The sequence below is a fragment of the Papilio polytes genome, unplaced genomic scaffold (assembly GCF_000836215.1).
Source record: "Papilio polytes unplaced genomic scaffold, Ppol_1.0 DF823991.1, whole genome shotgun sequence".
Taxonomy (NCBI): domain Eukaryota; kingdom Metazoa; phylum Arthropoda; class Insecta; order Lepidoptera; family Papilionidae; genus Papilio; species Papilio polytes.
This window is the reverse complement of record NW_013525213.1, coordinates 1,271,189-1,287,300: the sequence shown is the minus strand read 5'-3', so window position 1 is coordinate 1,287,300 and position 16,112 is coordinate 1,271,189. Positions and strand designations below refer to the sequence as shown.

The following is a 16,112-nucleotide window of genomic DNA, read 5'->3' as shown; positions in this document are numbered from 1 at the left end:
GGGAAGATTTCCCGAGAGCGAACTTTCTTGTCTTGTGCACATCTGGTTACTTTGGGTTGCAGGCAATTTTGTTATCTATATCTAAGGTTGCGGTATATAAAAGGTTTTTTATATATGCATGGTATATTTATGTTTATGGTGTTGGTGTGGCATCGTTACACGTAAATAAATTCCGTAAACGCGAAGTTTTACACAAGTATTTGCACATGTAGTACGAAATATCCTTTACGAAATGTTTTTTTTTAAATTATGCGTCAGATGTTAAAAATTTTGTTAAGTACAGACATATTTATGCCTTTTTTAGGAAATCATGTTTTTATTGTTCTTTAGTAAACAGCATATACTCAGTTTTCACTATACTATAGTTTTAAAATATTTTATGTTAAGTAGATTCGTTGAAATGTAAAGGATATTTATTTATTTTTAAATTTATTTAAGATATTGATTATGTAGCTTCAAAGTCAGTTTAAATATTGAAATAATTGAAATTGTTTTGCTGTTTCGTATATACTGTGGCAGAAAGTTGACAGCTTGTTATGTTCAGTTCGCCAGTTTAGATTTATTTTGCGTTATCTGCTAGTAGTCGCTTTGCTCGACTAGAAAATTGTAATTATAAAAATCTTTTATTTTTTCGATATGATTGTAACAAAGAAATAAAAAAAGAAATGTAATGTAGATAAAAAAGTTTAGGTAAATATTTTCAGTAGATAATTTGTAAATATGTAACTTTCTTCTACTAATTCTAACTTTATGCTAGTCTCTGGTATAATCCACTTATTTACAAACATACAATATTAACTGGGTACACCTTATGTTATTAATATGCATAATTTTCTATTACAAATATATTAAACATAGTGCTAAAACATTGGAAACTTTTTGATGAATTTAAAAATAAAAAGTAATGACGATTTTCTATGCTATAGAAATGTTCTTAGAAACAAACATAACAATGCGTAGGCCACGTAAAGTGGACTGGTGATGGGCGATATTTACAACAATTGTACATAGACAATAAGATGTAGGCATAGACAAGACAGCGATTGTCAGCATAGACAAGATGCATAGAGTAGAGAGGAGCAGAGGGGACGTGAGGTAGGTGTGGGCGGTGAGTTAACGCGGCAGGTTTCCCAGACTCGGGGCTGGGTCGCGCGACGCCGCCGCGGCGGGCTGCGTCCCCCGCGCTGCGGGCGCGCGGTGCGGGCTCCCCCGCCTCCGGCCCCGGCTCGCTGCCCGCGCCGCCCACCGCCATCGGCCGCCGCCGCGCGCCGCCGGACGACGCCTCGGACGTCTCCTCCACACACTCCTCCATCATGGACTACTCGGGTAAGTTACATTCTGTTCAGTTGTAACGGAATTATAGATCATATTGTTATAAATAGTTAGCTAGGTAGTTCGTTTTTAGAGACTGTTTTGTGTACTATGTCTTGTTGGAAGTAAAAATGTTTGTACGATTTATTTTGAATGAGCTAGATCGAACATTATTTTACATTTTCTCATAAAAATTAAGATATATTTTTTAAACAAACACGAGTATTCCATGTACTTTATCAACTAAAAGACTTAAAAACCACCATTTAATAAACGCACACAATAAATATGATTAATACATACATATATTTATTATTCCTAGTTATTTTAAGGATCTTTTTGTACATTCTGTTCTAGAAGTATCCACTCGGGAACGACGTAAAGGTTCTTTGAATTTCCTAGTTAATTACGTAGGTCCTCACGACACGCGCACGTCATGCGCACGCGCACGTCACGTGACCGCAACGATGTCATGCCAACCACCACTGACTAGATGTATACTATAAGGCATGGTTTTGTGATTGTCAGCTAACCAGTTTGCGTTTGACTCCGGCTTTCGACATCCGCTTCCTCACAGATACTTTGTTTTATTGTTAACACATCGCAATACCATTAACATCATGCGATCATCTGTCAGTACCACAAATGTGTAGAATTAAGTAACTTTAGTTGTTAAACAATTGACGTAATTTTACATATTATTTTGTTAGACACATTTGTTATTATATTAATTCACTTTTGAGTAGATTATTAAATGTTTAGTTGATACACTGAGATGTTTTTAAAAGCACTCAAAATTAGAATTGAAACAACACAAAAGATATTCCAAATAGACCACAAAGATGTTTTGTAGTTAAATTACAATCGGTACAGACAGAAAACAGGATAGGTAAGGCCGGGCCATAAGAGTATTGTGTGTACTCGCAGGTCCGAAGCTGTACAAGCAGCCGACGACGAAGTCCAACCGCGGCATCATGCTGAACGCGGTGGAGTACTGCGTGTTCCCGGGCGCGGTGAACGCGGAGGCGAAGCGGCGCGTGCTGGAGGAGGTGGCGCGCTCCGAGAGCAAGCACTTCCTGGTGCTGTTCCGCGACGCCGGCTGCCAGTTCCGCGCGCTCTACTCCTACTGCCCCGACACCGAGCTCGTCGCCAAGCTCTACGGCACCGGCCCCAAGCACGTCAACGACAGGATGTTCGACAAGTTCTTCAAGTTTGTATTTCACCTACATTTAGGTTATTGTAGTGTTAGTGTGTATCGTAACATGTATTTAATTGTTCCTACAGATACAATTCGGGCAGCAAGTGCTTCTCGCAGGTGCACACGAAGCACCTGACGGTGACGATCGACGCTTTCACGATACACAACTCGCTGTGGCAGGGCAAGAAGGTGCAGCTGCCCAGCAAGAAGGACATGGCGCTCGTCATCTAGGCCGCTCCGTCCGCGCCGCCCGCGCCCCTCGCAGCCCTCGCAGCCCTCGCAGCGCGCACGCTTTACGAGACAAAAGCTTTTTATAATAAAGTAATCTAGTCGCCGACGGCACTCGAGTCAAGCCTTCGGTCCTCGGCAACGCTTCGTAGGGCAACACTGCCAGTGGCCGGTCTCGTGACGCGCTCCTCGGAAGAGACCCGCGTTGACGACACGCTCCCCACTGGCCGCGATGGTTCTGGAACCTTATAGATGGTGATGTATGATCGCGAATGTCAGGGATGTGTGAGAATGTGCGAGTGGGCGGGCGGCGCGCGGGGAGCGGCGCCGCGCACTCTGACTGCATTTTAAACGAAACAAAAGATATTCGCCAATGTTTACTTCGTATACAAATTAAATCACATCTTATCGATATGTATACATGACAGAATAATTAATTTTAGTTTTTTAATTAAGCCTAGCGATTGAACTATAGCAATCTCATGCCATAGTTTGATTTCTAGCTGAGGCTAAATATATGTATTTTTTTACAAAGAATCACAATACTTTAAGATTTCTCGTCTGAGAAAGTACTTTTCTTTCGGACAAAAATTGGACCTGATTAGTTGCAAAGTGTATAGTGATTAGTTTTCCCAGTTTGGGACAAAGTGAGATAGTTCATTTTAAACTGTTTTCGGGAACGTTTGACATTTACTTTATTGAATTTGTGTTGTGATTGTTTGGGGGCATTTTTGTCTGTTTTCTTCACTCTAGGATCTCTTGTTCGTCACAGCCGTTCATTTTAGGATAAGCGAAGTTGATTGTTAAATTTTTATTTACCATGTTAGGTAAATCGCTTCGCGATCTAAGCTCATTTATTTCTTAAATCATGGCCTAAGTCCATATAGATTAAGAAATATCGTGTCTCAAAAGTCAAATTATTTTAAATTTTACTTTATCAGGTTGTGTTTTTTACTTTTTTTGTTTATTCTTTTTTCATATTTGTTTTAATAAATCAGACATTGAAGGTGAAATGTATGCATAAGAAAACACATTGTGAATATAATGTATTGTGGAGCGCGAGGTCGGCGCCTGCGGGGGGGGGGGGCTCCCTCACCTTTAGTTAAAGTTATCCCGTTAAGTAACAACTTCACAAACTAATCGTGCTTACTTGTTATAATATTTAACTCGTTAGTGATAATTTCGATCGACTGGAGCTAAGATGATTGTAGCGATTGCGTATATTTTTGTTTAGAAACATTCATTTAACTTTACTCAATTTCCATTTTTTACTGCTTGTATAGCTAAAATAAGACGAGGCACGTTTTACTTGGTAATTGTCCTGCCTTATTCTGTACATAATTGTTTTTGTATACAGCTATTTATTAAAAGAATGTTAAACGAATTGATGGATGTCATTATTTCATTGTTCGATGATCGGTCATCAATACTGTCGATAGTGTACGCTATGCAAATATATTGTATTCATAAAAAGCATAACGAAATAATATTGAATTTCATATTATCATTGTGTTTAATTTCCTTCCTTTCTTTCCTATGTTCATCATCATCATCATCATCACCAGCTCACTGTACGTCCCCACCGAGGGGCTCGGAGCCTACCCACTAAATTAGGGTGACTAGGCCATAGTCAACCAATGTGGGTTGGTATGTTACTGTCAGACATTTATAAAGTTATATCCAGGTGTCTCAGGAAGACGTGCTCAATGGACTACTGCCATAGATTCTTTGGTTGAAATTATGACTAATTAACTCAACTCATCTCTATCCAAAATTGCATAGTTTGGGCGCTAGGAGCTCTAGTTTGCTAATTATTATAAATCTATTATCATCTCGAAAATCCGCAAATAAATTTTATTCACAATGAAACCATGGTTTTTGTTTGTTAAATTACGCATTGTTTTTAAACAGATCTTTATCATCAAACCATCAGAAGGCTTCAAAAAAAATTTAAGTTTTTTCTCAGATAAACAGTACAATGTAAAAGATTTTTGGTCACTGAATTTAAATTTGGCCAACGGTTTAGCACAAAACAGTATTTTCCAATTTAACTTGGAATTAACTACGCGACTGCGTTTAACATTCATTTTTTTTATTTCAGAATTTGATTGTGGACTTTAGGTGACTGTATTTTGATAAAAAAAAAACTATTGATGTTATTTTATGGACTCGCTGGTAAGTTAAAAGTTAAATTAGACAATACTGATTTCTACCAAAACCGTTCGCCAAATTAAAACTTAAACAGAAACCAAAAATCTTATAAATTTCAACAACAGCTGATACTGTTATGTCGAGGAAAAGGGTTTAATTAAAAAAAATATCGTTTTTAAAATCAAATAATTTAATCATTTTGTATGTCTATACATACTACAGCCATACAATAAATGGCTATGATGGATCATCATAGCCATTCATTCCAATCATTAAAAAAAACAATAATTATTCAAATTAAATGAAATTGTGGAATATTCACTCGTTTTCATACAACTTTACTTAGAATCAGCGTTAAAAATAATCACAATTAACAGGAGACGATTGTTTTTTTACTTTTTCATATTTTCAATATTATGCTTAGTTTACTTAAACATCTTCAAAGCATAGTTACTTTTTAAAAAAATAGTAAAAACAAAACAAACCTGACCAGGAAAACACTAGTTAAATAAAATTCTTCTCGATAATGAAAGCGATAGTGGCGCCACCAAGAGAAGTTTTCTATTTTCCTGGTCACGTATACATAAAATAACTAATTTTAGATTAATATTCACTTTTCAGTTATCAAAGCGAAAATAATCACAAAAAAAAATGTATTTAAGGTGGCTTAAGATTTTTTGTTTCAGTTAAAAATAATAAAAAAAAAATTTTTGGCATAAGCCTTGTATGAAAATATGTTGAAATTAGATAAAATTGGCTTATTTATCTGTGGTATTGACAAAATCCGAATATGATATTTGCATGTACATAAAAATAGATAAATAATAAACTATATACAAACTAGCTAACTAGAATCTTAATATATCTAAATGTTTACGGATTGCAGTTTCATAAAATATGAAAATGTATGAACTTTGCACGCGAAAACTTATTTGAGCAAATATTAGAACATTGGGAAATAATTGTCAAAACAACACCTTTATTAAGTTCTACTTATACTAATTACTTAATAATTTTTATATAAATGACTTAGCTTGTTTTGGCTAATTTAAGATGCGCTTAAGTATTTATTACTTATTGCCTAACTTCTCTAAAAACGCAACATAGTATTACTTGATTGGTTGGAAACTTAATTATATTTCGACAGTATACGAGAAAGTAATTAGACATTGGTTTGACATAAACATTTTTAAATTGAAATAAATAGGATACAGACCTAAAAGGATCTTATAGCAGTGTTGGCGCTAGTGTCTAGTGTTACCAGTAAGCAAAAAATTACCATATTTAGAAATTCTCCCATAAAAAAAACCAAATTACATTAAAAATCGAATTTCGAATAAAAATGGCGACATTTACAGTGCAGTTACCATTATCTAATTGGTCAAAATGTCGTTTTAAAGATGGCATTAATTTACAAAATTTCTAACTGCCATATGATCCTTATAGGTATGTACAGTCGGGGAAACTGGAGATGTTCCAACTTAAAAACAATAGTTTGAATACAAAAAAAAAACGAATACAATGCAGCTTTATGTATAGGTACTAAAAAAGTTGTGGTACACAGCCAGTTTATTTTTATTACTATCCCTTTTGCACTGAATAAGTTAATTTGTCCAAAGTAAAACATCGCGAGTTTCCGCGACTGTGCAGTACTGTCAGCGCAGCCTACACGAGGGTGTAGTAGTGCGGCAGATGCGCCTTGCTGTCGTCACTCTTCTGCAGGTTCAGCTGGTGCACCACCGTCTCCGGACCCAGAAAATCCTGAAGATACAAATATGTATTAAAAATATAGCGTACACAGTTATGTAGAATTTCATCCTTCGCATCAATTATTGACTATTTTCATGAACACTGCGACTAAATATCTTACTAATATTATAAATGCGGAAGTTTAGATATAAAAAATCATCTAAATAGATTTCGATTAAATTTTGCAGATTTGAAACATAGTCATTGGAAGAAAACACACCTCTTTTTTTTTTTAATTCCATGCGAGAAGAGTCGTGGCCAAAAATGTAGTCAAATATAAATAAAAAAATATAATGTGATACAAACCTTTTCGTCGTCGAATCCATTAATCTCAACGGGTATAGTTTGTCCGTCCTGCATTACAACCTGTAACCAAACAAATAAGTATAAATATTATAACTAAATGTTATAGACACGCAGTAAAATAACTGTTTTTGGACTAAACAGTTTGCCAAATTAAAAATTATTAGAAAAGAAGTCTGATAATTTTAATTTTCAAGAAAAACATATCAGAGTAATATAACTTTGAAGCTTCCCAGAAAGAAGTCAGTGGTGTTAAAAAGTGATATTTTGAAGCATGCAAATAAGTGATATCTTACTAATATTATAAATGCGAAAGTTTTGATAGATGGATGGATGTTGGTTAGAGTTTGTAGCCTAAACAACTGAACGGATCTCGGTGAAATTTGTCATAGACATAGAGGATGCTCTGGAAGATCACATGGGCTACTCACTTTTGATTTTTTTAATTCTACGCGGACGGAGTCGGGCGCGAAAGCTAGTTTATATATAAATGTATCATACCTGCAGACACTCGCCGTCAGGTGAGGTGATGGCAAGGCGGGTGCCATCCTGCATAGTGAAGTGCAGCAAGTTGCCTTGCTCGTCCGTCACCTGCACACATTATATTATATTAGTAATGTAAAAGGTATTATAAAAATTAATTCTAGATTCTTCTACCCCTATTATATATTTATTGTGATGCTAACAGGCAAATGTTCCCTCTGGTGCAGCGCGGGCAGCTCGGCCGGCAGCGCGGGCGCGTACAGCTCCTGGAACACGAGTGACATGCGAACTATACTTCATAAAATATATGTAGTATGGAGTATTCATTAAAAAAAAATTAAGATTCATTCCGTTACAAATGGTTCTTTAGTCTTGGAGATTAGCCGCTAATTTGGAAATTTTAGTTATGTTCAATGAAATACGAAACTATTCTTCCATTGACTTAATCCCCGTCCAAAAACAAACTGACAATATCTATGATCATTTGAATCTAGGATACGTTTGAAGATTTCAAATATCTCATCGCCATGAGCAGCTTGGAAAGAAAGTTGTCATACCTCGGGTCGGTTAAACTGTATCGAGGTAGAGGGCTCGTCGAGATGGTACGCGATGTACACCACGTCCTCGTCTTCATCACGCAGTTCCGCGTCCAATCCCGCGTCCAGTCCGGCGTCCAGCCCCTCCTGCAGCCCGGCGTCCAATCCCTCCTCCAACCCCACATCCACCTCTGTCTGGACGCCGACGCCCGACATTTGCTCGCTCTCAGATACCAACAGGCTAATTTGCTTCGACGCCTGAGTTTGAAAAAACATATTTAAAACAGTCTCGTTAAAATCAAAAATAAAATTAAAATAATATATGTACAACATAAAACATTTGAAAGTTAATAAACTTAAAAAAATATCCACTCTTAATAACAATCCGAATTTTGGCGAATACGTCGTACCTTTGCGGAAAGAACGAGACATTACGATAAACACACAAGATAAAAAGAGAGAGAAAATAGTTTGTCAACTCCGCAATCGTTTTTAAGGTGAATGACTTTTTTTATCGCTGCAAATTAGACGTACTACAGTACATTTATAAATTTACTTATATCACAAGTGGGGTCTGTAAACTGACAAAGTGTACTAAAATATTAAATTTTTTTTTCATTAGCTTTATTATTTACATACATGGAATGTTACAACACAATTGGATAAACATGATTAAACAAAACCACAATTCTTATACCAAGACCGAGAAAGCAGATTTCTGTAGCGATTGGATACTTTGGATGTAACTGCTGACTGGGCAAAGTGCTTATAAAATTAGATTTACTTAATACTTAAATTAGAGAAGATTTAGTTAGATACCTGTGGTTTAGCCGGTGCGGGTGCGATCCTGCGCAGGTGTCGCTGTGTGCGCGGCGCGGGGCGCTCTGCGGGGCTGCGGCCGCACGACGGGCAGCGCTCCTCGCCCCCCTCACCGCCCTCGCCCCCCTCGCCACTCCGCCCGCGGGAAGGCCTCCTGCACGCATAAACATACTAACTGTACTTTCTATTAGATTCAATCATTTATATTGAGTAAGGGGAACCAGCCTCCTGGATAACATTTGATTATCGCTATCGCTGATTGTAAAGTCAAACATATGAAACTTTCAATGACTTTCGGTTTATTGTTCTGCATTTAGACATATTTTAACGATTCTACTAGCGATATCGCTAATCGAAAATCATTTAATTAGGGGCCAAGTGCGGGGACACTACTCAGGCGTATTTAATGCGCATGGCAGAAAGTCCGGATGCAGGCCTGTGTCCATATGCAAGCCTGTATGACTGCAGGTTTGTGTCCGGATGCAGGCTCGTATGCGATGCAGGCCTGTGTCCGGATGCAGAACTGTGTCCGGATGCAGACTCGTGTCCGGATGCGGGCGGTGTACCTGTAGGCGCAGTGCGGGCAGACTGCGCAGTCGCGGTCGGGCGCGTGGCGGCGCAGATGCAGGCGGTGCTGGGAGGAGGTGGTGAAGCGGCGCAGACAGAGCGCGCACTGGTAGGGCTTCTCGCCCGTGTGGATGCGCTCGTGCTCCGACAGGTTGCCCTTCTGGCTGAAGCTCTTGTTGCACACGCCGCACTCGAACGGCTTCACACCTAAACATCGATTCTAATGTAGTGGACATTTGTTAATACATTAAAAGCCAAATACTGAAACGAATCTTTTTTAAGTGTGGCCTTATTGTTAAAGATGGTATTACATATTTAAATGACGTTTCAGGATTCGGTAACGTAAATACAGTCGAAATTAACTTTTGTACATTCTGGAGCCCTAATTTTAGCTCCTTTCCTTTCCCATCATTTTCTTATGTGAAAGAATAAGAAAGAAAAGTGGATTTGGATTGATGATTCAATTTCTGGATTTGGAGAATTGGATTATATCTCTAATTACGTGGTTTTTTTTTTCATATTAGTCACATACCGGTGTGCCATCGCATGTGCAGCGTGTGGCTCGTCTTGTGCGAGAACTTCTGCTTGCAGATCTCGCAGGAGAACTTCTTAACGCCCGAGTGCAACATCTGATGGTTCGCCAGATTAGCTTTCGTTTTGAACGATGAGTTACATAACTGAAAAAATGAAGTAGTTAATACAAAAAACGATTCCAGTATCAAATATAATTAAAATCAGTTCAAAATTTGAATTCTTCAAGAGTGGTTTTATTGTTACAGCCATATCATAGTTCCAGAACAAAATTTGTTATAAATTATTGTTTTGCAAGGTACATTTTTTTAATGTAATTAAATATAAATTTATTACACTCTTTTTTAAAAACTATGAAATCAGTCAAAATTGTACATTTCCTCATCGCGTTAATCGATTCAATCGACCCAATGGGACGTTTTTTCTGTTGAATAGGTGAATAAAAACTGAATGAAAAATGAATTGGATCGATCCATCGTCCCATCGGAAAACACTCGACAAAGTACTCTGCGCTGACCTTGCACCTGAAGGGTCTGAGCTGCGAGTGCACGAGCTGGTGGCGCTGCAGCAGCTGCTTGTGGCGGAAGTGCTTGCCGCAGGTGCCGCACACGTAGCGCTGCTCCGCGTGCGCGGACTGCTTGTGGTACACCACTGACGACGGGTGGCTCAGCACCTGCACGTTTACAGTAAACTTCAGTTCACATGTTTGATGGAGACTTTTTTTATTTGTATGGAAGACCAACAGCTATTTATTACAAAGTAGGTAAAGTTGTAATTGATGTTCATACTGCCGATGACACGTCCTCCCGTATATAAATATTGTCATCATCAACTTGCTCTTATCCCTTACGGAGGGTCAGCACAGTATGTGCTGTTATTCCATACATCTCTATCAGCCGTCATATCTGAACGTCGTATATAAATATTGTACAAAAACATTATTGTGCAAATAAAGAATAGAAAAACAGTAAGTTAAATAACACAAAAATAATTACAAAATAAAAGTATTAATTACTTTTACTAATTAATTAGTTATTTGGAAAACCTGAAATTCGCATTGATTTTTATAACACAAGGTAACGATGCGGCTAGAATTCGCCAAAATAGCGATGAGACCGCCAGACCCACATAGTAAAAAGGTTGCATCCTGTATGTGTTGTGATGCGATGTGATGTGGTGCGGTGTGGTGTGATGTGATGTGGTGTGGTGTGGTGTGGTGTGATGCGGTGTGGTGCGGTGCGGTGTGGTGTGATGTGGTGTGGTGTGGTGCGGTGCGGTGCGTACCTTCCCGCAGAGGTCGCAGGCGTATCCGCGCGCGCGGCGATGGCGGCGGTGCGAGACGCGGTGCAGCGCCAGCGAGCGCGGGTAGCCGAACGCCGCGCCGCACTCCCCGCATTGGTACGGCTTCTCGCCCTGGTGCACCGCCTGCACACAAACAAACACACATTTATTTATTACTCTAAATTTAGTGTGAGGAATTTAAAAAAAATAACTAGACCTATGTATTCTTCTACATTATGACTAGTTGTTGCTCGCGACTTCGTCCGCGTGAAATTAAAAAAAATACAGCCTATGTTACTCACAGATTAATTAGTTCTAACAGTGAAAGAATTCTCAAAATCGGCCTAGTAGTTTTTACATGAATCGAATATATACAAAAATACAAATCTTTCCTCTTTATATTAATACAGAAGTAAAGATTTCTGAAATTTAATCGAGACCCATTGAGCAGTTCTGGATATATCTTTAATTAAAACTCCATGCAGCAAACATTTGCAGTTATAATAGTAGTAGCTTTTGCCCACAACTACAATCGCGCAGATTTAAAAAGAAAAATAAAAGTATGTACCTGACTACAATAATGTAGTATATAAATACTATCTATACCAAATATCATCAAGATATGTTCAGGAGTTTAGGAAGTAAACTCTAACAAACATTTACATTTGCATTTATATTATTAGTAAAATAAAATATGATTTATTAGACTTTTTAAAATGTAATCTATACTAATATTATAAAGAGGAAAATATTATTATATATTTTCCTTATCCTTATTAAATATATATATTTGTATGTATTGGAATAACTAAAAAACTACTGGGCCGATTTTAAAAATTCTTTTACCATCAAAAAGGTAATTTATCTGTGAGTAACATGGGCAATATTTTATTATTACTAATGATTAGTAACTATTAATAAACAGCGTGTTTCTGGTATATCGTACAATAATATTATATGTTTACCTTGTTATGCATGGACTTTGCTTGCCTGCTGCTAAACTCCTTATCACAATGATTGCACTTCAACTTGGTCTTCACTTCCCCCACTGGTGCTTCCGTCTTTAATGCTATTGGATTACTTTCCTGTACTAAATAAAAAAAAATGTGTATATTTACGACTTCTTTTGTTAAACAAGTATTAGTATTAGTTAGTATATAGTTAGTAGTAGTAATAGTATTAGTTATACCAGTATCTTCAGTCTTTTCGACTTTAAAATCCTCTTCTTTGTTCGACTCTTCAGTAGTGACCACCGTGATCACGTCCATGTCTGGTGACACATCAGGTATCGCAGTGTCACCTGACACAATGCTGTCCACATTCACTACCGTCACCGTGTCAGTCACAGTCGGAGTTATTTCAACTTCTTGTTCCACTAATTGCTCACTTTTACCAGATTTCTGCAAATTTAACATTACCATTGATTAATAAGGTAATTGAATTTTAAAAATACTAGCTTTCGCCCGCGACTCCGTCCACGTGGGATAAAAAAACTAAAGTGAGTAGCAATATGTTCTACCAGACTATCCTCGACATCTATACCCAATTTCATCTAAATCCGTTCAGCTACAAACTTCATCCATCCCTTATCCATCTAAACTTTCGCATTTATAATTTTATTACATAACATTTGGAAATTAAAATAACATTGAGAAAAAAAATCCTTTAGGATATGTTTTAGTCTATAGAAATCATCTATTAACTTGAATTAAACTATCATATAATTAGTTTAAAAAATTTAGGTAGCCTGTATGTTTTTTCAGGTTATGTTCAAAATCTGTCAAAAATTTAATTAAAATCTATTAAACCGTCTGAGGATAATAATAAGAGGAACAAACATCCATCAACATTTTTTCATTTATAATATTAAGTATCGCCAGCGAATAATCTAAGCTAAGACTAGGGAGGACAGTTACTCTTGCCTATCATTCCCTGTTGACGCCGATGTTAGTATACAATGTCTAATCGTGCACAATACTGACCAAACGTTTCTTCTCCTTAGTGCTGGTGAGGTCCTTGCACTGCAGGATGTTCTGTCCACAGTGTTTGGTCCGTTCCTGGTGTTCGCAGAAGCGCAGACGCGTGGCGAAGGTCTCCTGGCAGTTGGCGCACTGGTACAGCACGGGGCCGTGCTGCGCTATGTGCGACATGTAGCGCCCCGTGCTGCTGAACTCCATGCCGCAGATCATGCACTGCTCGCGAGTCTGACGGAGACGACCTGCGAGTGCACATACATATACATATATATTTTGAATTAAAAATCAGTAGCCCATGTTCTTCTAAACTATATTCTAAATTTGTGCTAAATTCCTTCTAAAAAATATCCTTCCATCCACCTAAACATTCCATACATAACATTATCAAGATTTAATACTAGCAATCGCTTGTAATTCCATATTTTACATACAGACTTTTGTAACTGCAATACAAATTACCGAATTTTCAATTACAAAACTAATGAGCTATATGTCTGAGACATAATAAAAAATTTACCTTTAGGACGGCCTCTCCCTTTTCCTTTCAACACAACAACCAGCTCTCCAGATTGTTCCAAGTGTCCTATAACCTGAGGTTCTTTCACCTCTGGTACCTTAGGTGTTTCCTCTGCAACAACCTTCTTTTCACTATCACTGTCTTCACCGTCAGTCATCCCTTCTTCTTTAAATATTCTCTCCAATTCTTTACCCTATAAATTATATGTTTATAATACCTATCACACATACAAGGCAATGTTCTAAGAATAAATTTTCAAGCAAAACTACACCTAGCAGACTTGATAAATAGCAATGTACAATAATGTTACACTAACAAAAAAATGCAAGTAAAATAGAAATAATATTAGAGACAAGCTATCACCTGCAAACTTCGTTAGCATAACTTTGGACCACCCTTTACACCATTTTGACAGCGGGGAATTAAAAAAGTAGTAAAAATATCAAATATTGTGTCATCTACAAGCCAGTTACTGTATATACATGGCTGTACCTGGAATCTGTCAGTATCTTACGCCTCATACTTGTACAGTAATTTAAGCCAGACATGGATTGTATGTATTCATTAGCACCAGTTTGGATTCACCATTGCATGTTACTGTCTAACTGTACTGGTTAAGCGAGGCATAATGCTAATGTGCCAGCTACCGGCATATGTATTCTTTCTTGCTTACATGTTCATAACAATCTTACCTGTACCACTTCCTTGAACCGTGTAGGAGTCTTCCGGCGTCTCTTGCCTGTCCCATCACTATCATGGTTCTCAATTTTGGCCTTCTCCTGGTCCTTGAGAGCATCTTTCTCCGCTAACTCTTCAGGGCTCTTTTGTATTTTCGGAGGCCTGCCCCTTTTCCTTTTAGGCTTTTCCAATCCCGCTACTTGTAGAGATATTGGATGCTCTAACTGATATACTTTATTACCAGTATTTACTGTAAATTGATAGTGAATATCACATAATGTCCAACATAGCATCATAAACTAAGATATCATTAATTTGAAAATTTTACAACACTACAGAAATGTTACTGTTAGATATTAACAGCAATAAAGAGAGAAAATAAATTCAAGTCATGCAATTTATTACGACATTTTTACTTACTTTCATAAATTATTTTTTCAGTTATAACCTCAGGTTCATTGGAAGAAGTGTAGGACTTTTTGTACTCTTTCTCTCTTTCGTAAAGTTCTCTTAAAACTTTCTGCAAACATAATCAACTCTATGTACACTACAGGTAATATGATTTTAAAGATTTATAGATATTTAAGTGTGGAATGTGTTTACCTGGCCATTTATTATTAGATTCAAAAATTCCACCGAGGCTTCCAGTTGTATTGTACATCCAGGGCAAATAGTACGTGGTAAATGACCATCATCTGTGACCTGTGTTTTGCATGAAAATAGTTAAAAGTTCTTAATTACTAACAGGCTTATGAATTACAGACAAATTCAAGAGAAAGGAATATAAAATTGATAAAAAGAGTTAGTAAACAAAATTACGTCAAATCAAATTTAGCGGATGTGGAGAGAAGTCCAAAATGACTTTTAAATCCTCTCTTTAAAATAATTTTCTTGTATACGCCTAAATTACAACGTAACGAGTTACAAAGAAATAAATTCTAAAATCTTAAATTATAGTTTGATAATTTACCACTCTTTAATAACAAAATAATAAAAAATAAATCACAATAAAGGTACGAAAATGTTAAGTTCAAGTGAACAGGCAGCCATCTTAAGACATTCAAAGTCAAAACAATTACAATTTAATAAACTGCACCTTACCGTAATGGGTAAATATGTGTTAATAATTTGACTGAGATTTTGGTCATTTTCTTCAGTTGAATATAAAAGATTTCCATTATCGTTTTCTTCCCCACATAATCTACATACTGTGGAATTGTACAGGAACACTTCCATTTTCACGGGTCACATATCGCGCCATCTATGTCCGTCCGTAAAAAGGTAAAAAGTTGCTAAGCCTCTCCTGACTTCAGCGTTCCATTCAAACGTACCGTGTTCCAAGAATATTTTAAACTTCTATAAAAAATCGTATATATGGAAAAGCATCATAATTCTTAGTAGATGCATAACCAGCAATTAATGAAGTATTTATAGAAAACAAATGTCATTCACGTTATACTGAATATATGTAGTACGAACAAAAAAGATAGTCGGCATCGGTGGTTTGATGTATTTATCAAGTATTTACCAGTAGTATTTACTTTAATTGTTTGGTTATGCCTCTCCCTTAGCTAATTGAACCAAAAACATAGTTTTATTAATGGTTTCGGCCCAATTTATTTACAAAATTGGCCACAGTTAGTTTAAGAAAATAAATTAAATCAGCAAGTACGATATACATGCAATGGAGTACTTTAAAACAATTATTAAAGTTGCTGTTTTTTTCGTATATTTCTTAAGGGAACATGCAATGGATAATATGTGTTTTAATTCCCTATCGATTT

The 16,112-nt window shown here is 36.9% G+C and overlaps 2 protein-coding genes across 8 annotated transcripts in view; one reads left to right on the top strand and one right to left on the bottom strand.

Annotated features, from left to right (window-relative positions):
• The window catches only part of LOC106101295 (patronin), a 47,416-nt gene extending 43,175 nt beyond the window's left edge, over window positions 1-4,241 (top strand). For 6 of the 7 annotated variants that reach the window (XM_013280463.1, XM_013280466.1, XM_013280464.1 and 3 more), the window contains 3 exons: window positions 1,135-1,326; window positions 2,239-2,521; window positions 2,596-4,241. In XM_013280463.1, coding sequence (XP_013135917.1) covers window positions 1,135-1,326; window positions 2,239-2,521; window positions 2,596-2,740 — 620 coding nt within the window. In that variant the 3' untranslated portion in view covers window positions 2,741-4,241. The remainder of the gene's footprint in view (window positions 1-1,134; window positions 1,327-2,238; window positions 2,522-2,595) is intronic. The other variant, XM_013280469.1, reaches the window with a different exon arrangement.
• An 819-nt stretch (window positions 4,242-5,060) lies between these two features.
• LOC106101294 (zinc finger protein 567-like) lies at window positions 5,061-15,606 on the bottom strand. Its single transcript, XM_013280461.1, has 18 exons — window positions 15,430-15,606; window positions 14,932-15,030; window positions 14,749-14,848; window positions 14,343-14,578; window positions 13,651-13,843; window positions 13,140-13,375; window positions 12,347-12,557; window positions 12,123-12,247; window positions 11,161-11,301; window positions 10,394-10,549; window positions 9,878-10,022; window positions 9,345-9,552; window positions 8,779-8,932; window positions 7,981-8,217; window positions 7,627-7,689; window positions 7,442-7,531; window positions 6,944-7,003; window positions 5,061-6,649 (listed from the first exon to the last, which is right to left on the bottom strand). The coding sequence occupies exons 1-18, from the start codon at window positions 15,562-15,564 to the stop codon at window positions 6,554-6,556; spliced, it is 2,685 nt and encodes an 894-aa protein (XP_013135915.1). The 5' UTR covers window positions 15,565-15,606; the 3' UTR covers window positions 5,061-6,553.
• Window positions 15,607-16,112: the final 506 nt, after the last annotated feature.